Consider the following 25,864-nt stretch of genomic DNA (forward strand, 5'->3'; position numbering starts at 1 on the left):
TGTGTCATAAATCCATCTGTAAAATTTTAAGAAAATTAGGGAAAAATTTTTATAACTAATTCCAGTATTAATGATATAATAAACTAATCTTGGAAATATTTAATTATTTATTTTAAAGTAATTTTAATATATTTGACTTTCAGCGTATGATTTTATTTTTAAATAAAAAAAAAATACAACACAAGAAATCCTCCTTAATTCAAACACTGATAGTTCAAAATCCCATTAGTTCATAACTGTACTTTTGTCCTGGCCAGAGATAGAGATTTTCACATTAAGGAATTTGGTTAGTTTGAAATACAGCTACTTTGTAATTCAAAGTGAAAATTCTGTTCAAAATATGATATACATATGTTAACCCATTCATTTAGATTGAAGTGGCTCCTTACTATAAAAAAACATAGACCAAGAACAACTGTAATCTGGTCAATATGGCTTTGTTTTTACAGTAACACATTTTGGGTGTCACTTACCCATGGACTATCTTTTTTTCTCTTATCTCATAAAATATGACTGGTTTTCGGGATTGCACGATTGGGCTACAAATAGCAGATTGAGGCTTATATCAATACTACATTTGGACCACTTTAAAGATAATTTGGGATACATTTCAAGGAATTCTGCTTTACTTTTTATAAAACCTATCTGGCAATCTGTGAGGTTCTCGCTGGACGTGTGCTGTTTATCTTCACGTTTATATTATTACTATTAATTATTAATTAACGAAAACTGCATTCTGTACATGTATCTGTATTCTGTTTGCTTAATAAATTTCATCAGTTACATGACATATGGTATATAGGAATCCTGGTATCCCGGCTGTTTTTTAATCCTGGAAATATCCCAGGATATTCATTTCATCCTGAAAAATACTGCAAATTTCTTAAAGTTAACTTTTTTCTTATTTTGTGTTAAGTTTGAGGAAATTTTGCAAATAGAAAGTATAATTAACTCATAAACTATCAGAATACATTTGTATTTATTGATTTTAAGCCTGCTTATAAGTTTTTTTAAATTTTTGCCTGTTATGGCATGTCATAGATTGTCAATAATCAATAGGTAGCATATTTGTGGTAAGACACTGAAAATTATTTACTTGTTGGAACCTGTAATCTAAATACAGTGGTACCTCAGGATACGAAATTAATCCGTTCCGAAACTGAGATCTTATCATGAAAATGTCGTAAGGTGAATCATTTTTCCCCATACAATTACATGTAAAAACAAATAATTCATTCCAACACGAAAAACACTCTCAAATTAAAGCTGAGTAGTAGATTGGAAAAAAAATAACTATAGTAAGGAAAACACTCAAAAATGTGTTTTGTAGTTGTAAATGTATAAATAACCATAATAGAATAACAATTGATTTAAAAAAATGTAGTTTTATTTGCACTTTACCTTTGAGGATAGATGACAGTGGAGGTATAAACTGGTGGCAGAAGAGAGGGAGAAGGGAAATGATACTAAAACTTAACTTACATAACATAATGTAACAATAACTTAAAAATAACTTAGAAAAGATAAAAAAAATTAGTGTTGTTTTATATATATATTTTTTAAATTTTTATTCACTGCACATCTTTACCACAACACTGGAGAATAGTAATATAACTCTTTCTAACCTGTTACTGGTGCGTCTACTAACTCTTAACGATCCAAAAACGAACCAAAACTTAACGTTTTCGAACCCCTATAACGGTTCTTCTTCAGGCTTTTTCGAATCTCTGATGGAACGTGCAGCTCGTAAAAACTTTAAATTCGAAATATGTACGTTCAAATGCACGTTTCCCATTTCCGTCGTTGTATGTCATGCGCAGTCAATTCCGAAACGGGCTATCATAAATTACCATTCATAAACGCTAGCCACGCTATTGATAACGTAATCTCTTCTTTATAATTGATGCATTGATTATCCTTAAGGTTAGCTAAGTATATGCTGGCTGCCTCTAGCCATCCGATATGGTGTACGTGCCGTGTGGTACGGATAATTCTGGCTTTCTTAAATCCGGGGTCTATATCCGGATCGGAGGCATATACTGCTAGGGCCGTCATGCTCCTTTGTTTCTGAATATCAGCAGTGTGTTCTTTGAGTCTAACCTCTAAGGATCGTTTGGTGAAGCCCACATACAGAAGGTTTCTATCACATCTGCGACCTATAATCGGTATGCTGTAGACCCCTAACAGCTTATCGTTATCCGGTTGATCTTTTCCATTGGTTAGGATGTTGAATATCGAAGCGCACCTTCTGTAGGCTATACGTATGTGGTTCTTTTTAGCTATTTCTCCATATAGCCGTCTAATATATGGATTATAATTGACTGGAATGATCTTATCCATATCTTGTCGTTCTTCTCTTTGCGGAAGGTCTTGAGTTGCGTTTTGATATTCATGCAATAACTTGCGTACGAGCTTGCCGTATCCGTGTTCAGCGGCTATTCGTTGTGTAAGTCTTAGCTCTGATTGTAGGGCTCGCTCGGTAGAAGAGTGTGTGTGTGCTCTCTTAATTAGGGCCTTAAATGGTGCCACTTTATATTGCGGTGGGTCACATGACCCTACTGGTATGTATATGCCTTTTGTTCCTAACTTACGGTACACCGCCATGTGGATTACCAACTCCTCTACCTTGATGTCAATATCTAGGAAGTGTACATTCGTCTGGTGTGCTTGCTCTNAAGATTTCCTTTATCGAGCGAGATCCTTCCACGACGAAGCAAACACGCGGACTGAGACCAATGAACAGAAGTGAATAAAAAATGGCGCTGCGAACTAATGTAACGTCATATGGTGAGTTTTTGTTCGTATCATGGTGCAAAAATATGTTCGAATTTCATGTCGTATTTTGAAAATTTCGTATGCTGGGGCATTCATATCCTGAGGTACCACTGTATATAAAATTACTTGTCCTGACTGATTGATTCATCTTCGCCCAGGGCAAATAGCTGAACCTAAAAAGGTGAAATTTGGTACACAGTTAGGGTATGTCATGGAAACACAAATTAAGAAGGGATTTTTCGAAATTCCCCAGCGGTGTGGAGAGGAATAGCATTAAGGCTTAACCGGAAGAACGGTTCTACTGTACTATTTTAGATGTGATTTTTTGTTTTTAACTGTGTTTAATCTTCATTGAGTACTTAGGTATATTAAATTGATAACATTTCAGACATTGTTATAAATATTTTTATATATTTCAATTTTTTAACCAAATGTTCAAACCATTTTAAATTCAAATTTGTTATTGCATACTGGTTTGATTATAGAACGATTGTAAACGTTTCAGAAAATTGATCAAATTGAAAATAGTTTATTTGATTCTCAGCAATTCTCATCATTCTCAGCGGTAGGTGTTATATAACAATTACTATGGTTGTTTTTGAAACTGTGTTTTGCAAATATATTGGACTTTGGACTCACATTTGAGTTATAAATAAACACTTGGCTTTATTTCCATCATTTTTAGTTGATATGTGACAACAGCATGTTTTGGGCATAAATCATCAGTCAACTAAAAAATACAATTTTTAAAACATTACATAAAATATCTTACAAAACAGAATTAAAATAATGTATATTTCTTACTATATCCATTTTTAATCTGTTATACATACATGGTCTTAATTTGTGCACACAACTTATTTTACAATAAGTGGAGTAATTTCATTAAAATTTGTTATAAATGATCTTTTATATATTTGACAGTATCCAGGAGTCTTAGACATAATCACATACACATCTCAAAATAGAAATAGACAATTTTTTACATTATTTGTTATTATTTAGTTGATACGTGACAACATTACATGTTGTCATGTATCAACTAAAAATGATGGAAATAAAGCCAAGTGTTTATTTATAACTCAAATGTGAGTTCAAAGTCCAATTACTATGGTTGTTGAAATACTGAATATAAATGGGGTTTTCTTGCAAAACCTCAATGAGCGAAGTCGCGGGTAACAGCTAGTATCTTGAATGATTGTGCCAATGCTGTCTTAATTTTTAACTATGCCCAGTAGCTTGAATAATTGCATTTTGCCAAATTGTGTAAATTGTACAAGGATGCAAATGAGTATAAAGTTTTTCTTCACAGACCTGATTTTTAAAGCCAAACGAACTGCCAAATTATCGGGCTATAAGCTCAATGACGCTATTAAAGCAGCTGAGGTAGACAAATCAGGAATACTAGACAGCAAAAGAAGTATTGCAATGCATCTTGAAAACAAACTAGAAATCTTTGAGGCTACAGGTGAAAATATACATAACATCCATCTTCTCTTAAATGCATTAAAGATGATGCCACCCACATCAATTGAATCAAAAAGGGCATTTTTGGTAGCAGAACTTTTCATTACTAAAATAAGAACTAGATTGAATGATTGGATTATTGACCATCTTTTCTTTTTAAAATCTTATTATAAAAATTTACAATAATATTTTGTATTATATTTTATTTAAAAAAATGAAAATTACCTTCTAAGTTAGAAGCTTGATCTAAGTTCATTTTTTTCATTAAATTTTTAACTCAATTCAAAGGCTGCTTTTTTTTTGTAAGCAGTTTCCAACAAACTTTAATAAATTTTTTCTGTTTGTGAAAATTTCTACATAATGCAAAGGTAATTTTTAATACATATTTTACGCAACATTATTATTATTATTATTTTGGAGGTTGCAGAACATATTAAATTACTTAGGATAATGAAAAATAATTATATTATTCCATTTCAAGATTTATTTTATATCTTAAAAATAATTAATTATATTCTGGGACAAGCAAAGAACTGGGAAATGAGAATCTCTAGTACAGATTTAGGATATGTAAATTTCAGATAATTCAAATCTTGATAATTCAAAGATTTTGTTCTTTGAATTTCAAACTAACAAGGATTTCCTGTGTATGTAAATATGTATTTAGATAAAAAATTTTATTGTGTTTGAGTTAAAATTTTCAATCTTATAATTTATTTTTAGAAAATGAACAGTAATAAGAAGTCTTCTAGTGCTAAGAAAGGAAAAATTCCTCAAGAAAAATTATTCTGTAATTATGTGCATAGGGTATGCATGCAGACACGTTTAGATGGTTATGATTATTGCCTAAGGCATATATTAGAAGATAAAACAGCACCATTCAAACAGTGCAGTTTTGTTCATCCTCAGAATGGCAAACGTTGCACTAAAGCTGCTCCTAAAAATGATAAGAAAGATGGGTGAGTTCATAAATTTGAATATCTTAAAATTCAAATTTGTTACAATATGACATTAAGATTTCATTGTTAATTTTCAAGCGTGTGTCCTTGGCATGCTAGAAAAGCACTTTTAAACAGAAGAGCTGCAAGCATGAAAAGAACAGTTCAGTCTCCCAAAGCAATTTTAGAAGCATTGGAACATTATTGTGCTGGACCACATGATTCTCAAAACATTAGTGGAAATTGGAATTATTCATCAACTGACAATGGAACTCACTCCAATTTTTCTCTAAGTAAATTTATAGGTAAGTTCAGATTTTAATTTTTATTTTTACCTTTATTATAACTGTCTGTAAATATCTGTACAGATTACATCTGTATATAACAGATTATATACTGATGTACAGATTTATTAATGAAATATTTGATATGCTTAATATGTTCTTAAATTATAAAATCATATCTATTATAATATAATAATGCATTTTTCAATAACAAGTCAATATTTTACCATTTTTAATATTGAGAATTATATATTCTAAAATAAAACTTCTCCAGAAACTGGTCTATACTATAATGTAAAACTCACTACCTTGATATTCACCCAGCTGATTTTTCCAGAAAAATGAATGTTTTCAGTCTACTTCTAAGACCTGCTTCAAATGAAAAATTTCAAACAGATGGAACTTCTAAAGTTTTGATGTTCTAATATGTCAAATGCAGAAGAGCTCACATATAAATTTGAATTTAAATATTCCAGAATCAACCAATAGGATGCATCTAAGTGTAAAAATCCTAAAATCATTTTTCATAAAGATGTATCAAAGAGAGAGCCTTGCCACACTTGTGAAATGTACCTGTCCTCCTCAAAGTTTATACATTGTCCCTGCTTCTCTGCTTTAAAAATTTCAAGTATCTCTAGTACTTTGAGTTGGTCCGTGTTTGCTGCTGTTCTAAAAATAATGTAGAAGTTGTAAATCAGGTTTAACTTCCTTTTCCCCTTTTCACCTGAAGCATGTCTTAGAAGTAGACTGAAAATGTTCATTTTTTTGGAAAATCAGCTGGGTGAATATCAAGGTAGTGAGCTTTTACATTATATATTCTTTTAATTATATTGAATTTTTTTATCTTGAAATTATTTAAAATTTAGTTTTTGATGAGTTTGCATAAAACCTACATTTAAAATAAGAGAAATAACTTTTTTGCTGTTTATTATGTTATTATATTATTTTCAGGTTAAAAAGATGTACAAGGTGTATTCATAAATATGATGATTTTTATTTTAATTATTTTATAATGAAGGAAAATTTAGCATAATTTTGTTGAGAATAAACCAGTGTATATTTTAAAATAGTGGACATAATTTAACATTTTTCAAATTCAAAAATCATTATTAATTGGATGCCAACCTTTAATTTACCACCATCCACACACGAAATTCACATGCGCATTGTAATGAATTTCGTCAAACATACATTTGATTTAATTTGAATATTCACGTTCTATTTTGTTGTTTTGTTGTATTGATTATTTAGTATATTTCACCTGAAGAACTATTTAACAGTTCAAAAACATTAATGATAAACTGTATTATTCACAAAACACACCGGTAACAGGTTCTGGATAGGGTGTTGATGTGTTGTTGATCTTCATTATTAATTAATGCATATTCTTTTTGCCTTGTTATATAGGACAACAATATACCTTAATTATTAAAAAAGGCACTAGAATTGGCCCATCTAATTTGTTACAACTCGGTGTTTCAATTTAAAGGAAAGTTGTACACACAAACAAGAGGTGTTCCCATGGGTAGTTCGGTATCCGGGGATTTATGTGAACTAGTTATTAGACAGGACATTGCCTAAATTCCTCCACGACATTATACTATACAAAAAATATGTCGACGACATCATCATCCTATGGAGGACAACTCCCAACATAGCCTGTTTTTTAGACGAAATGAATGACAACCCGTATGGACTGACATTAGAGATGGAACAACACAGTAACACCAGAGTACATTTCCTGGATTTGGACATAAGATTTGATGATTCCATCATCCGCACATCGGTTTTTCGCAAACCTACTAATGTACCGGCATACATACCAGTAAGCTCATGTGATCCCTTCCAGTACAAAATGGCGGCTTTTAGGGCATTGGTTAAACGAGCTTACACACACTCTTCCACACAACAAGCACTAACGGAGGAGTTAAATTACTTGGAAAGTATCGCCAGATCACACGGGTACCGAAATATTATACAAAAGATCGCAGAGCGCCACAAGCAAACACAGGCTTCTTCCAACATTGTAATCAACACGCAAAACACAAGCAATAATATAGAAAATAGGAGGATACCCATTAAGTTCAACCCTCTATTGAAGTCCCTGTACAACACCATTGCTAAACAAAGAAATGTTAACATAGCATACAGAAGATGCAGCACCTTGTTTGACATCCTACGTAATGAAAAAGATGGATCCAGGATGGAGAGGATATCAGGAGTATATAAAATTCCTATAAGGGATAACAGGTTCAACAGAGATCTGGTATATGTGGGATCAACTAAACGCTCGTTAGAGGTTAGATTAAAAGAACATATTTTGGATATACAGCACAACAGGCACACAACCTCACTCTCCACATATGCCACTGATCCCGAAATAGTGGCGGGCTTCAATGCAACACAGATAATTGCCTCCACACCACATATTCACCAACTAAAATGGCTAGAAGAGATGGAAATTTTTAGGGCGTATGACAAATCCGAGTGTATTAATTCAAAAGAAGAGATCAGCCTTTCCATGGCGTGGCAAAAACTACTCCATAAAGAGTGATAACGAAATTATATTGAGCCGTAAAAATAAATGATATTAGGGAACACGAGAATATTAAATAATCTTTATATCTCAATAACATGTTTTGGATTGTTCTCTTAAATTTGAACATCGACCGTCAAAAATAGAACAATTTCAATTACATCACGTGACGGATTAAGTGAATGGAACGAGTCAAGTTCGGAATCATTAAAACTTTTTGAAATCGATATTCAATCCAGCTGTTATCCTGATGAAGAACCCAGAAGGGGTTATGAAAACGTTTGATTTTTGAAAGAAAAAGTGATACACATCAGTTAAAGGTTCCGTAAGTCAGATTTATTGTATTATATACAACCCGATGTGCAGTGATAGTATATTAGTATATTAAAAAAGTCTACACAAGCAAACTTAACTTTTTTAGATGAAAATATATTCATTTTTTTTATTTATTATCAAAAGTATTTAAAAGATAAGAAAAAAAGGAATCATAAAGCACCATCAGTTATAATAAATCTTTGGATCCATGAAAATATTAATATGTAGTAAACATTATATTTGTAATTTCATGTTATGATATAATATTTTATTATGGATTTGTTTAAAAGCCATAATCTTTCATTAATTAATATTGAGGAATATAGTAAAATTTACAATTACAGCAGAATGTGGTTATTTTAATCCATTGGGATTCTCATATACCCAAATGATTAACATTAAGGGGATAAACAAATAAGTTCTCAATTAATGGAAATTCCAGTTTTATTGACTTTGACATTAAAAGTACATTTGAAAACAATTTTAAAATGAATAACTTGAAGATTTATTATTTTATTTAATTTTGGTTATTCTGTGTTTATATGATCCTTGGTATTTGTATTACTAATTGTGCAAGAATGATTGTTAACCTTTATGTAACATAAAACCCCTTTGTAACCAGTGGCGTGCCGTCCTTGGAAGCGGTGGAAGTGCCACTTCCCTTGTATTTCCTAAAATATAAATACATATTGTGCAATTATTTTCATATTTTAATGTATTTTGAATTAATTAAAATTAATATTTTATTATAACTGCATTATGCATCTTATTACAAATTTCTATACTACATGTGAAAAAAAATGATAAGATTGCTATTGTATATTCGAATATCAGTGGTGGAATGGAAGTGCTGTATTGTCGAGTTACAGGACAGCTTCCATGGTGAAAATGTCTGAATGGTGTAAAGCAGCCAGATTATATGCATTAGCACATTTGCTTTACAGAGAACCAACCTCACCTGGTTTAGCTGGTGGAAGCTACATACGTATAATGCTTCCAACGATTCTATCTGGGACCAGTTCTGGGCTGTTAGCCACCTGTGTGCTAGATATTTGGCTGCCCTCGCCCCATTATGTGAATCACGAGTAGAATTATAACTTAATCCAACCAATAGGAGCTTACTGGTATGTTTTTATTATAGTTCATTATAGTTGACAGGAGTTTTAAAAAAATCCATTAAAATATTTGATATATTTATTCTGCTCTCCCATCTTGTATTTCAATGTTAAACTAGTGATATTATGATTTGGTATGTGCCATCTATAAGGGGATGCAGAAAAAACGTGTACAATTCTTGTACAATGCTAAAAAAATTAACTGTTACTTTGGTAGCATCATTTACAACCAAATTTAATGAATGAGATACAGAAAAAGCTCTAGAATTTATTTTCTTTAAATTTACGATTTATGTATCTGTTGTCATAAAAATTTGTCTTTCCACTTCTTTCCCAAGATTACAAATATTCAGGTACAAAGTAACTGGTTTCGACTTATTTCTACTTAAGAAGTAGTTAAATAATTAAGAGATTAGGGAATTAGGGACATAAATAAAACCCTGCTGAAAGAGCCAGAATTTTACTTAAAACTTAACTGAACCAATCTCTAGCCAAGTACAGTAGGGACTGATTTCTTCATAATATTAGATGTAATAAAGACAGAAATTTTTCCAGTTCAATGAGAGTGAGTGAAAAGTTGGAAATTTTGGAAATTTCTGTGGACACCAGATCTTAAAACAAATTAGATAGAAAACAAAAAATGGACAATCTATTAAGTTTAACATATGTAGATTTTTACAGCTATGGTGAGAAACAGTAAAATTTACAACAACCCTGTCGTGTCTTTTGAAGTATACTAGTGATGCGACAAAAAGGCATTTGATATTGACCAGTATTGGCACCCTCAGGATTTGGCAGCCCATGTGCATGCATGCACTGCACACCTACCAGGACTGTCTCTGATTCTATCCATGAGCCACTCATAGGGAGCAATTTTAACTAAGTGGATTGTTTTAAGATTTAAACAGTAAAGAATATTTTGTTATTTTTAAGTATGCTTCTTTACAAAGCTATATTTAATTATAGTTTTCTTTAAAAGTATATTCATACAATTAAAGAATATTTTGTACCAGGTATGTATATCCACCATACATTTTATTTCACTAAGTTTTTATAATTTTATTTTTAATTTTAGCCCTTATATCGTGGCTAGCTATTCAGAATGTAATTTTGATATTAAAATTACATTTAGAGAAGTCTATGGTTGTTACTGGCTTATCAAACAAACAAATACGAATGGACCCTAGACCATCACTGATGCGTAATTAACTGATTGCCCCTGGAAGTCGGCTTCCCTATCATTAAATGTCATTGCACACCACCGTTAGTAACAGATATCTGTTTTATTACAATAAAAATGATTGAAGGATTGATTTTATTATTATTATTGACAAAAAGCATTAGTGAAGCATCTTCTATGTGGCTTACAATATTATGTTCAATCTCAAAATTTGATTAGTCACTTTTGATAAAACTTTGCCATTTTCCATTTAATACATTGAGGAATCCAAAAAATTATAAAAAAATGGGGATACATGACTTTGTTTTTGAGATACAAGATTATAGCATGAGCATGTGCGACAAAGTGATACTGCACAAATCATGCAACTTTATCAGGCAATGTCCCAAGGTCACTAGCACATCATCTATGGGCTTATAGAATTGAGGTCATTCTCAAAATTTTATGGGCTGATTTTTATGAAACTTTTTCATTAATTGCAATGAAGAATCCAAAAATGTAATGAGGGTCCATTTAAATATAAAAAAATAGGGGTCCATGACTTCATTTTTGATATATAGTGGAGTAAAAGGACAATGTTTATGCTCCTTGACATAATTGAGCATTTCTAATGGAATTTAGGGGAGAAAAATAATAAATAATGTAATAATGTTGCATGCACCCAAAGGAAAATAGATGTGAAAAATGAACAAAACAATCAGTTGCAATTGCTTTGCTCTTGGATTGCCCCTCTGTGTCAGCAAGTGCAAGGATCATTTCTCCATACCTGGCCAGTGCAAGGTATATTAAATTCGATAATTTAGAATTTTTTTTTTAAGTGATAAGAATAATTTTAACTACAAGATGATAAGCCCGGCTTTGCCTAGGCAAAAAATAACAACAAAGGTTAAGACTATTAGATTATTTCATACTTCTAATCTTTCTATTATATAATATTATAGTCAAACGGCCCGATGCAGGCATCGGGGAATACTAAATAGTTAGCATGCATAGAAATGATAAATAATTAATTCCATAGCTGGTGCTCGATATGCCAACAGAGACTGCAATTTTTTCAGTAGATTGTTTTAATTTTACACATTATTTAGTTTTGTTATATTTATCTATATAAATAAAAATGTAATGTTCGTTTGTTTCTAATAGCTAATCTCCGAAAGTTCTTCACCAATTGCTTTAAAATTTTCACACAACATTCCGTTCGAATACAGGCATGCTTTTATATAATATACATGTCAAAATTCCCTCCTCCTGCGAGTTAATAATGAAAAAAACTTATTTTTTAATGAAATCTCATAACAGATGGCACCACACACAATTTTAACTTTGTACTAGTGTGTCTTAGTTTTTCTTAAACAAATATTTTTTGCCTGGAAAATTATGAAATATTTAGCTATAATGGTTTAAAAATTAATTAAATTGTATTTACAATTCCATATTTTTTTTGTTTTTTGTTGACTATTGCCATATAGTTCAAAAGACATTTTTGAGAATGACACTTTGGTTTGAACTTTGGTTGAACATTAAACTTACAGGAGATGAGCTCTCTTAACGACATTTTCTCACGATCCAACTACGTGGTAAGAGTGGGAATACTACCGCATACATTTTAATCAGAAAAATATTAGAATTATTTTTAAAGAGGAATTAATCTATATAAATAAAAATGTAATGTTCATTTGTTCAAAATCTTAAATCTCCGAAAGTTCTTCACCAATTGCTTTCAAATTCATAATTCAATGATAACAATAACTCAGGATATCTTCAATTTGAAGGTTAAGTCTATTTACAAAACTAACATTTTCAAGTCTTTTCTTATCCTTTTACACAACCATAGAAGTAACAGTTAAACGGCTTTAAGAAAAAACGTCATTAAATTGACAAATAATAGATAATTAAAATTCAAACAAAGTTTAAAATTGATATCAAACGTCAACCTTTTATTAGAAGATTTGACATTCCTTACATTAAAAACAGACATTTTCTCACCTTACTATCATGTCCTTAGCCTTTTTAAATAACTGGTTCTGGCTCTCCAGGGATAGTTTTGGGTATTCAGGAACGTCATATCCTCTAATAAAAAGCCTACGTTTGATATCAATTTTAAACTTTGTGTGAATTTTAATTATCTATTATTTGTCAATTTAATGAAGTTTTTTCTTAAAGCTGTTTAACTGTTACTTCTGTGGTTGTGTAAAAGGATAAGAAAAGACTCAAAAATGTTAGTTTTGTAAATAGTCAAATTGAAGATATCCTGAATCAACATCAAGTACTATTAATTAATACTGATAACATTAATTACATTAATGTCACTCCTATTAATTATGTTATGTTGTTCAATGATCTGGGATTAATCTTTGATACTAAACTTACTTTTATTAAAAGTCATATTGATAAAATAGTTAACTCTCTGGCTATTAGATGTGAAATATTATGGTGATTTTGTAAACCTATCTCACTTAAAAGTGTATTAAGAGCTATTTTCTCTACTGATTTTCAATCTTGCATTGATTATGGATTACCCATTTGGTCTGTGGTTGCACCTTCCATTTTGGAAAAATTGTTAGCAGTTTTGATAAAATTTACTTCTTTTAATAAATTATAAATTATGCAAAGTGCCATATATTCAGAATCCCATCTTTGCAAGAATTAGATTAGGTTTTACTTCATTTTTGAGCTTATCAAATATTTCGACCACTTGCTATTTTAAATTTTATAATGGCTTTATTTACTACAATAGGCTATTTTTGTGTCCCCTTTGTAAAACCTACAACCTTCACTTGTGTGTTCACTCCATTTTTTCATTTCAATGTATCTCAAAGGTCTTTTTTACTACATTTCTGAAAATTAAATAATTTTGATTACTTTATTTCTTAATTTTTCTCATTTTAAATTAAAATGTAAAAGTGCATTATACAATTTTTAATTTTATGTATTATTGTCTTTGTTTTTATGTATATTTGTTAATTTTGGGAATAGATATCAACTGTTCTTTGGGACTTTTCTATTTACATGTAAAAATAAATAAATAAACTCTGATTTTCTTGAAAATGCTTGAGAAGTACACTTTACTTAATAAAGGTTCATACCAAGACTTATTCACACAATATTACTAAAATCTGTGATGACCACATTATAATCTCTCTTTGTAAAATGTACTTTGTGGGCCATCTTATTAAAATTTTAAATAATATAAATGTTTGTTTTATTTTTCATAATTGAAGTTTAGACTATTTACAAAAATGAAATTAAATTATTTTTTAATCCCTTATACACCACCACAGAAATAACAGTTTTAAATTGCCTTGAAGAACATTTCTTAAACAAAGGTAAAAAATTGGTAGAAAACTCCACAATGTTAAGAGAGATCAAGTGCCAGCCTTTTCTTGTAGGTTCTGACACTTTTACATTAAAAACACAAAGAATTCTTCTCACCATATTATTTTTAAACTGTTTTATTTTTAATTGACTGTTTCAAGAAAATGGTGATAAAATCTGAAGCTACTTATTTCCATAATAAAATAAATTTTTTTATTTTTCAGATAGAGACATAGATAGTGATAATGAAAGAGAAACTACTGTAGTTGATCAAACATGGCGAAAATCCATTGATAGTGATAATGAAAGCATTGATAGCGAACAGGATGATCCTTTAAAGTATGATTGATTATACTATTTAATTAAGTATAAATTTATGAATTTGCTACATTTTTTTATTATTTTTTATTATTACATCAGGCATGCTGGGGTTTACACTGCTGAAGAAGTAGCAATGATTACAAGAGATAAGTTAATTAAATTGCAGTCACTATATATTGATCAGTTTAAAAGACTTCAACACATATTGAGAGAAAAACGCCGATTATATGTTCGTACAGTAAAATCAGAAAAAGAAACTTTAGGTAAATTTATTATTATTTAACATGCTAAAATAATCAAATGTTTATAATAAAATTTTATTGTACTTTATTATCTTGTCATTAATATCTTTTTAGTTATGTTTACTATAAGGATGTTAAGAAATTAGATCAACAAAATGAAATAGGTGGTAGAGGGTGGTCAATACAAGCAATTTTGGTTCTATGAAATGGTGGTTGTTACAGTACTTTTACAAGATACAGGCTCCTAGAGTTTCTCTGCTGATCTGTATGGTGTGCATGTAATGTTGGAAAGCCTACCATCATTGTCATGTGCCTTGTTTTGAAGTGTAAGTTTTATAAATGTAGACAGATGCATCTTAGAAAAGTGAAACCTGGAATCATAAAAGAGAATGTTAGCTGTTATTTTTTTTATTGATAACCCACTTTTAATTGCATGTCAAATTTTTAAGTGCAATTAACAATAAAAAGATGATAATTATGCAAATACTATTAAAGTATTTGCATAATTATCATCTTTTTAATAAATAATAAATAAAGAATATAAATCAAGATAATAAATAAAGAACATAATAAATAAAGAATATAAATCAAATCCAAAGGAATACCTTTATTTAAGAGTAATTAATGTTTACAAGAAAAAAACTACTACAAAGAAACTAAAGCAGAAACTATATCTATTTAAGGAGTGTTTTCTAGAATTGAGGTGTAATATATTAAAATTAAAAAATTACATAATTTAAGGCTCATTAATGCTTTAATTTTACTTCAAGAACTATTTTTGAACAAAAACACATTAAATGCATTTGAAAATGTAGTAAAATATCTCTATTTTGAACAAAATGGAAAAATTTGATCTGAATAACATATAATTGAAAATTAAATAAAAACATTTTTTTAAATAAATTTAACTACAAGTCACTTTGTTTCTAAATTGTACATTTTTCTTTCTATTTTGAGAAACAAAAGAAAGTTAGTATAAATCAATAAGTGGTCAAGCTATTCAATAAGATGCTGAATTTTGGTTTAATTTGTCCAAAAAGTTTACTCAAAGATTTGTTTTATTACTTAATTTGTTTAATTTCTTCTTTGTTGATAATTTCTTCTTTCTTTAATTAATATTTTAAATCTTGTGTGAATGCTATTTTAATTTGCATAAAATGATTTCTACAGTCTAAAGTTTTAAAAATGAATTGAGTTTCAAAAACAAATATCAAGATTGGGCAAAAAGTATATTAAAGTACAATTCTTAAGCTTCAAAATCATATATTTATTTTTCAACATAGTCACCGTTAATGACATCATCATGGATTTGTTTCATTTCACAGTAAAAAATGCAATATTAATATAAATAATTATTAATTAGCCAGTTAATGAAATTATTTTATCATGTTTATATATAATTTTTAAAAAAATGATTTTATAAACTATCATCATCAAGATTATCTTGTCGTATGTCTAATATTTTTTTTAAAAATTCTGTTTTATTTCAGTTTACCTTGATTTCTGTATTTTGTAATATCTACCCAACTGATATTAAAACAGCAAAACAATTATGGCTCTTTAAAATGAATATTAAAGAATCTTAACATTGCTGTCTTTCAAGTTGATTATTTGAAGTTACCTACTTCAACATGGAAGTAGGTAACTTCAAATAATCAACTTGAAAGACAGAAATTTAACTACACATCATTTTGTTACAAATTTAACTAATCATTTTGTTACAAAGAAAAACAGATGAAAAAAATGCACATGAATTTTAATATTAGGGAAAGGTATCATCAGTTCTCAATTATTTTTATTTGAAGTTACCTACTTCCATGTTGAAGAATGTAACTTCAAATTATGTATAACTAAAGACATTCCTGTTATAATTATATCTGCTTGATTGAAGATGTGATTGATTAAAATGTTTATGTTAAACTCTTGACTTTCATTTAGCCAGTTTTTTTTTAAATCAGTCAAATATAGTATCCTATGAATGTTTTATGTTTTTAATTTAATAAATTATTTTTTCCAATGTTAGGACCAATACAGAACCAAAATAATGATGTTACTTATCAGAAACTGAAAGCTTTACAGAGATATCATCAAATATATGGCAAAGAAGCCATTTTGAAAGCTCAATATAAAGAGAGAAGGAAAGCTATATCAGAAGGAAGTAATTACATACCACCTTCTTATCCCAAATGTGTCTTTCAAGAGGATGGTCACCAGTGTGGTTTTAGAACTATTCCTCTCAGTAAATACTGTAAAAAGCGTATCCTTTACTATGATGTCATAAATTTTTAGGCTATATCAGATTTTCAAATTGTATAACAATAACTTTATTTCAAATTATAATATGAAAATCAAATTAAAAATTAATCGCAAATACTACTAGTAAATTAAATATAAAGTTAAACATTTTTAACACTTACCGCGCTACGAACGTAAAGATACGTTTTCCGCATTCCTTCGCAAAAAACGAAAAACATAGTATTACATTTCTCGAAATACCTTGTTATCTTCGCTTTTAAAACGTATCATTACGTGTGCAGCAAAACGTGAAAGGAGTATTTGTGTTTATTAGTTACTATTTTGACCGTTAGAGGGCATATCAATTTCAAAAATTCAAACGAAAAGTTCGTTTTTAAAATTACTTTTACAGTTCGATTTCGAGTTTGGTTCTCGTTACAATTGTTATACTTCGGATTTTTTATTTTGTTTATTTTATTATTTTTTCTTAAAAAGTAATTAGCGATGTATTCTTAAATTAGCAATGTTTCCTTAGTAAATATGACATATAATATAAGCATTATAATGTTTTTCAATTTTTTTTACGTTGTGTCTATTTGCAAAACATGCCCAAATAATATTGCAATACAATAAATTAAAATATTGCACACATACATCAAAATTGAGTGTAATATAAAGAAATGTTCAACGAATCAGAATCTCTTTACACTTTTTACCTAGCTTCAGTGGAACATTTTCTATCTTCAGTAGAAAATATAGTAAAATCAGAAACATTAGCCAGCACACAGGTAAGAAACTAAATCAACTGGACCAGCACGGTAAGTGTTAAAACTTTCATTATATGAGGGTAGGCTGAAAAGTAATGCACACATGCTTGTAGAACATGAACAAAAACAAATATCAAGATTGGGCAAAAAGTATATTAAAGTACTGTACAATTCTTAAGCTTCAAAATCATATATTTATTTTTCAACATAGTCACCGTTAAGGTTAACACATCTCTCCCAACGTGTAACAAGTTTTTTCATTCCGTCACTGAAAAATTCTTCCAACTTTTCTTGAATCCAGGACTTGACAGCTGCCTTCACCTCATCATGCGAGGTGTAATGATAAACCTTGAGGTCTCTCTTGAGTAGAGGAAAAAAAAATAAAAATCGCAAGGCGCAAGATCGGGAATAAGGAGGGCATGGAATCAAACTTCAGGTTTCGCACAGCCTCTCCAGTTGCTGGCTAGGTGTGTGAATGAATTGTCATGTTGAAGATTATTGGCATCAGGCTGCCTCTAACACAACAAATAATCACCTGGTGCCAATAATCTTGCAACATGACAACGCTCGTCCACACACCTAGCCAGCAACTGGAGAGGTTGTGCGAAACCTGAAGTTTGATTCCATGCCCTCCTTATTCCCGATCTTGCGCCTTGCGATTTTTAATTTTTTTCCTCTACTCAAGAGAGACCTCAAGGGTAATCATTACACCTCACATGATGAGGTGAAGGCAGCTGTCAAGTCCTGGATTCGAGAAAAGTTGGAAGAATTTTTCAGTGACGGAATGAAAAAACTTGTTACACGTTGGGAGAGATGTGTTAGCCTTAACGGTGACTATGTTGAAAAATAAATATATGATTTTGAAGCTTAAGAATTGTACTTTAATGTACTTTTTGCCCAATCTTTATTTGTTTCTGTTTGTGTTCTACAAGCATGTGTGAATTACTTTTCAGCCTACTCTTGTATATATAAGTTTAAAAATTATTATTGTAAAATGTTTAATATTTTAGTAGCAAAATATTAAACATTTTACAATAATTTTTAAACTTATATCTTTATATTCTTATTTAAATTTTACAAATTATATTGAAAAGCTCCAAAAATTGTCAGTAAATCTTTAATTTAAAAAAAAATTGTATTCATTCAGATGATTAGTAAATGTTAACGAAATAAATGTATAATTAGACATTTTGTTTTCAAGATAAAATTTTATTTCTGTGTTCTTATGTTTTATAATCTGGTATAACAGAAATAAATTGATACATTTTCTTTAGTAATCTTTGTCAGATTTTATCATAATCCATAGATAACACAAGTTACAAAAAAAAATTTTTTTTTGGTGCCTAGGATTTTAGAACTGATTTTAGCTATATTTGGGTCACTGAATCCAAATATGAAATCAGTTTTTCTCTATCAGCTCTACTTTTTTAGATCTGTGTTTTTTTAACATGCAGTGCTACATGAAATGTGCAGCTCTAATTCCAGTTTGTACAGTTCTAAATCATATATGCAAGAATTGATTCCTGTATATTTTCCCTATTGTTAGTCTGCCATCCAGTTAGTTCCAGGTAAATCCACCAAATGAAGTAAGCATTCGGTAACGAATTGACGTTCAATGCTTCAACCAGAGTTGAGGTAAGTTTGTAGCCGTGCAGTGTCTAGATCAGTGTTTCCCAACCTTTTTTTGTGCTATACCCCACCTAAGCCTTTCTAAAATTCTTATGCCTCAGTTAAGTATAGAAAAAATTAAAGCAGGAATATTTGACGGCCCACAAATAAGACAACTCATTAACGATCTTGCCTTCGTCAATTCGATGAATGAAGCTGAGCAAAAAGCCTGGACTTCATTTGTTGCAGTTGTCAGAAATTTTCTAGGCAAATGCAAAGCTGAAAATTATGTTGAACTGGTAAACGAGATGCTTAACAGTTTCAAATTCCTTGGGTGTAATATGAGTATTAAGGTGCACTATTTACACAGTCACTTAGACCGTTTTCCTGAAAATTTAGGAGACACCAGTGAAGAACAAGGTGAAAGATTTCACCAGGATATTAAAACTATGGAGGACCGCTACCAAGGAAGATGGGATACGCATATGATGGCAGATTACTGCTGGAGTTTAAAAAGGGATTGCTCCAAAATACATTCACGAAAGTCACAGAAATGAAGCTTCCTTAATGTGTAACTGTTTAGTTTTATTGATGACTTTTTCCTCTATCTTTGTATAGAATAATATTTGCATGATATAATAATAAAAATTTCGTGTTTAGTTTTTTTACTTGATCCATGGATTTAACTTAAGATATTGAAACGTATATTTCGGTAAAATGCTATATCTTAAAAATTAGAGCTCCTAGGCAAAAACTAATGCCATATTTGAATTCAGGACATCAAATTCATATGAAATCAGCTCAAAATACCTGGGCACCAAAACCACTGTTGACCTGTGTAATTGATTTTCATAGATGGATTAATAGATGAATTGATTAATACTAATACATGCTTTTAATACTGAGAGAATTAACTTCAAAAAAGAGAGAATTCACTCTATAGACTTTCCAGTAAAGAAAAATTATTTAGTGGTTTGAAGAATGAATAAATAACTTATGTCAATTGTAATGACAATTAAATGATTACTTTTTAACTATAAATTATATAAATCATCAAGTATAATATATCTTTCATATGTTTTTACAGCTTAATCATCTAGTATTATATACGTGGACACTAACTGTAGGACAAAAATAATGTAAGATATACTGAATAATAATTTGTATTTTATATTCAGACTTTTGTAGTGTTGTTAGAGTGTATTACTTTTAAAATTGTATCATTATCTTTTATGAAAGCAACTTATATTGTATTCTGTCATGAAAGTAAATAAGCAAACAATAAAAAAGACTAATTATTTGAATACTGTTAAGCATTAATCATTTGATAATTTTTACAGTTATTATATATCAATATTTTTTAAAATTATCTATTAGAATTTTTAAATATATTTCATTTTCTATGGAATTAGCTTCTTTAGATTCATGTTATAAAAATTTTTAATCAAATTGTTGATGATTAAACTTAGATTTTCAAAAATTTTATACATCACACATATCTTCCTTGTAACAATTGTCTTCATCTTTCAATAAAAATATGGAAACAAAAGCAGCAGAAACATAAAGAGGATAATCAGTTTTATTTACTGAAGTTAATAGTTGTTATACTTTCTGATTATGAAGTTTTTGTGTGTTCCATTAATTTGTTTTCTTAAGCTTTGGCTATTAGCATGCATTCTGCATTGCTGTTTCCAATTTTGAGGAATCTCATTTGCTTTTAAGGCCAGCTGCCATGTGCACTTTTGCATAGAAGTTTTTGCTTGAGTTAGCCAAATCCATAAAATAAATTTAGAAAACTAGCATCAGGAGACTTGATGAGGATGTCTTTGTTTTCTGAATAATTAATTTCAACTTTATCTTTTGGAAATATGAATTAAGTTGCATTTATGTGATAATGCTTATCAAAGCAAAACATAACTTTGTCCATCTTGTGAGGATATAATTATGGTAGATACTTTATTACTTTAAATCTACTCTTTGAGTGTCTTTAAAACATGATCATGATATAGTTCACTGTTGATCTTGATGCTCAGAGGCACTTTGATGAGTGGTAAAACATTATGCCCACTATTACTCTAACTACTATAAAGACCATAAGCCAACTTTTAATGCAATATCTGAACCAAACCAGGTTGTTTCTCACACTTAATGTAAAAATTCTCCTTTAATCATTGTAATAAGTTAGATACAGCCAAGCTTCATTCAATATGACAAGATATTGCCTTCTACAAGCTGCAAGACTTTTTCATATAACTTTCTGCAATTAATCCTGAGCTTTTTCTCATGACCTTTATTCAATTTATGAATATTCTTTTATTGCCTTATTTTCAAATCAAGATCTTCATGAATAAATTGAACGAGGACTGATTTTGGTGTTCAGTTTATTTGCAATCATTCTCTGAGACAATAAATTTTTCTTTGCTATTTCTTTATCCAACAATTTGATCAAGTGATTAGTCCAGGTCTCTCTTATATTTTTTCTTTTTGCTGCTTTTTCACCAGCCATCATTAATTTGTCTTATCAGATTATAGATTGACTTATCTGAAACTATGTAGTCATTCTTTTTTCTTTTTGATGTTTTATGAACTAAATCTTTATTGGAAAATGATTTTATTAGGATTTCTGTTTTAAGCTGGGCAACTTTTTGGCATTTTTAACTTAAGTTTAAAAAAACAACAAAAAATGGAACAGAAAAAGATAACAAATGGCACATGTTCATGAAAGCATTCAAAGTTTGAGAAGTTAAATAGCATTCATGCTTTACATTTTGGTAAGTAGTCTTATCATCTTTAGTAATGTTCTTTGTTTCAACATTTTAATATATATACATATAAATTATTTGATAGTTTTTAAAATATGAAATATTTAACATATCTGTATTGATTAAAAAATTATAAACCAAAGCATAATTACTACACTATTATATACACTTAGTGAATATTGTAATAATAACATAGTGCTACAATGGAATTGATGATTTTATTTTATGTAAAACTAATGATTACACTAATAGCAAAAAAACTTTAATAATAACTTGTTTATATTTTTGTTGTGGTCTTTAGACAAAATATTTTCTTACATGTGGCATCTTACAGCTAATAAAACAGTAATTCATCTGGTTGAAAAAATGAAGTTATTCAATTTATATGTACTAATAGTAATAAATTTAATGAAAATACATTAAATTTTGCTTTTCAACAGAAACTTTGCTGCAAAATTCCATAAATTTATTGTGTTTAAAATATTTTTCAATGTACAACCCCAACAAAAGAGACCTCAGACAGCATGTTATTTTAATCAATCTCTAGCTTATCCTTCAATAATATCAAACAAAAATTTTGTACACTTATAATTATTTTATATTAGTAAACTTTTATTATAACTGAAGTTTTTATATAAAAAGTATTTATGTTAATAATATATAAAAAAAAAAGTTATGAACAGTTGAAAAAAGCATGTGTGACCCCAAAAAAAAGTTCAGACAGAGCCATTTCTGACAAATAATACCTCAGACAGTACATTAATATAGTGGGTGATCAGTTAATGAAATTTCGTACTGTGTTTATTTATATGTAATAACAACCAAAAGCAATCCCTTCAATTTTTCATGGATGGCACATCTTTGTTTCTCGGATGTGATTTTCTTTACTTCTTTATGTGCTTGAGTCTTTTTGATTATCTCTTTCTTAGCTAAGATTGTGCCTACTGTAGACCTGTTGAAGCCATCTTGCCTAGCAACGTCAGACATCTTCTGCCCACTCTCTACCTTGGCTATTATCTCTTTCTTAGTTTTTATAGTGAACACAGTTTTTGATACTCCATTCTTTTTAGGCCCCATGATATTATCAGTTTTTTAAAAGAAAAAGTTCAGAAAAGCACTTAGAAAAATTAAGAGAACAGAAATCAACTAGTGCAAAAAAAGTTACATATACAACTGCGAAAGTCTTGTTTCATAAACCATTCATCGATACCAGTGAAATGTAGTTTTACAAATCTTAAATGCGGTGTCCCTTTTTCTTGTGTTTGTTTTGTGGGGTGTTTGTTATCCGAACATAAAAACTTTCAGAAAAGTGTTCGTTGTCCAATTTGTTTGCATTCTGAACTGTTTGTTAACCAATCACCACTGTATTTAGTTATTTCACCTTTGGCTTGTATAATAGCATTCATACAATCATTCATCATATCAACAAGAGCCAGGCATTCATTTGGAGTAATTTTATTTGCTCCAAATTTGCTTGATTGTTTTGCTTTAAACCATCCACACTTCTGGAGGACTATTTCTCAATGCTTTTTTTAAATTTTACTCCACATATTATCTATAAGGGAAAGGTCAAGACTGCACAATGGCCATTTTAATGTGTTAATATTATGTTGGGCAAGCCAGCTTGGTGGTTTTAGCAGTATGCAACTTGCACCATCCTGCTGGAAAATAAAATGGCCGTGATATTGTAATTTTTCTAACTGTGATAATGGGTTTTCCTCGAGGATTTGCCAGTGTTTTGCTACATTTACTGATCTTTCGATGAAATGTAAATTTCCCATACTTTGGGCTGACATGCAACTCCACATCATAATGCTGAGAATTTTACAGTGCACTGTAGACAGTCATGATAGAATGTTCTCACTTTCTAATGAATTTTTTTCTATAGATTCCAATGCAGACTTCAAACTTTGCCTCATCACTAAAAACAACCTGCTTCCACTGTTGTTGTGTCTAGAATTGGTGCTCTTTGACTCACTTCAATTGGTTTTTTATTTGTGTTTTTGTGAGAATTGGTTTTGCCTTTGTGTTAGAAAACAAATTACATGTCACAATTGATAAGTAAAAATAATAATATCTTCTTACCTGTTAGAAGCTGTAGCCAAGTTTGTGCAGATAGATATGACAAATTTCTTTTGTAATTTCTTTTCCGGTAACATTCAATGGAGAGGAATGCAGAACACTTCCTTATAAAAAAGAATCATGAAGAAGGATGATTTTTTATTTGTTTTTATCTTCACAACTAGATGCATAGATAGACACAGGGTATTTCTAGCTCATCTTTATTCGGAATATTCTATAGGCCGATACATGTTTTGGGCATAAGCCCCTCATCTGTTGGCATGATTTCCAGGATTTCTTGTAGGTGGTGCTGACACACATACATTCCGTTTAAAATTACTTATTTACAGTTAAAATTGTTTTACTGTTAAACTATAATGGTATTTTAACAGTAAAACAATTTTAACTGTAAGTAAGTAATTTTAAACGGAATGTATGTGTGTCAACACAAAATATACTATGAATGAGCTATAATCACAAACAAAACTATCCATTACAATAGACCAGACACACATTCATTGACAAACAAAACAAAATTGCATACATTATATGCATAACTGTATGAAACACCCACAATATAGAAAATACAGTAATACCCCGAACTTACGCGATAGGTGGGACCGAGCGATAACCGCGTAAGTCGGGATATAATTTTGCAATTTGTGTAAAATCCAAGTCGGATGTATGTAAGCTAATAAATGTTCTCGTTAATCTTATCTCGTCTTTTGATTCGTTCACGGTTACAAGAAATCACCACATAGAGTCTCTCAAGTCTCCATAGATATAACAAACACAGAAATAAATAACACAAAATAAATTGTAGCTATGTGTCGATTCCGCACGACACGTCCGAACATGTAAGCTGAACAATAGTGTGGGGGAGTGAGTAATCAAGAGTTGCATGGCGCTCAAACAAAAGACGAATCGACGAGATTTGAAAATCGCATAACTCCGGGTTTGCGTAAGTCGAGGTATTATTGTACATACACTGAAAAATTAGTAAATACTCAGAACTTACCCACAAAATAAAGTGAATGGATGAGGTATTTTTTATCAGTAGTACTTTCTTGCACAGGCATTATACCATATAAGATGTGTTTCAAATTTATATGGACACGAAAAAATTAAAGTGAAACCCAAATTTGCTGCATTAAGTGACAAATGTTTTATTAAAAATAACATGGATTTACTTGTTTCCATACTGCAAAACAAGAATTTTAATCAAACATTAACATTTTGTCAGTGAAAATAATAATTTTGAAAATTTTGTACAAAAAAACTGTTACATATTTATCTAGATAGGCACTCATTCAATGACTTAAATAGAATATTGTTTAGTTTCAAGCATTGAAATATGCAAATCAGCTTACATATCTAATTGTAATACAAATTCTTTGTTCAATGTTCTAAAATTGGTAGAACAAGGAATTTATATGATTATGAAAAAGAGCAGATTGATGCCTATAAATCACAAGGCAAGTCAATAAGAGAAATTGGAGCATATATAAATCATCCAAAATCAACTGTTGGTGATTATTTATCAAAAAGACGTGGTAGGATGTACCAAAATTCAAGACAGGTCCAAAACCCAAGTTTATACCTTGAGATTGAAGACAAATCATCAAGGTTTGCTCCACAAAACAAACATCAGTAAGAAAAATAAAACAAGAATTAGACTTACCTTGTAGCAGCACAACAGTGTGGAGAGTTTTAAATAAATCTCCAACGTTAAAATTCAGAAAAAAGCTATAATGCCACCACTTTCATTAAAGCACAAAAGTGACAAACTTGATTGGGCACAAAAACACATGACATAGTCCAAAGAATGGATTGAAGTTTTGTTCAGTGATGAAAAACAATTCATCTTAGATAGTCCAGACGGTTGAAAGTATTATTGGCACGATTTAAGAACCGAAAAACAAATATTTTCAAAACGCCAAATG

General features: G+C 29.9%; 1 protein-coding gene across 1 annotated transcript in view; it reads left to right on the forward strand.

Moving 5' to 3' along the window:
- The window catches only part of LOC111640747 (KAT8 regulatory NSL complex subunit 2-like), a 53,402-nt gene that overhangs the window by 4,224 nt on the left and 23,314 nt on the right, over positions 1 to 25,864 (forward strand). Inside the window, exons 2-6 of the mRNA XM_023386793.1 lie at positions 4,966 to 5,201; positions 5,280 to 5,485; positions 14,150 to 14,264; positions 14,346 to 14,509; positions 16,512 to 16,745. Of these exons, the coding sequence (XP_023242561.1) occupies positions 4,966 to 5,201; positions 5,280 to 5,485; positions 14,150 to 14,264; positions 14,346 to 14,509; positions 16,512 to 16,745 (955 nt within the window). The remainder of the gene's footprint in view (positions 1 to 4,965; positions 5,202 to 5,279; positions 5,486 to 14,149; positions 14,265 to 14,345; positions 14,510 to 16,511; positions 16,746 to 25,864) is intronic.

This window comes from Centruroides sculpturatus, unplaced genomic scaffold (genome assembly GCF_000671375.1).
Source record: "Centruroides sculpturatus isolate CEXI.00-Female unplaced genomic scaffold, Cexi_2.0 scaffold1494, whole genome shotgun sequence".
Classification (NCBI taxonomy): domain Eukaryota; kingdom Metazoa; phylum Arthropoda; class Arachnida; order Scorpiones; family Buthidae; genus Centruroides; species Centruroides sculpturatus.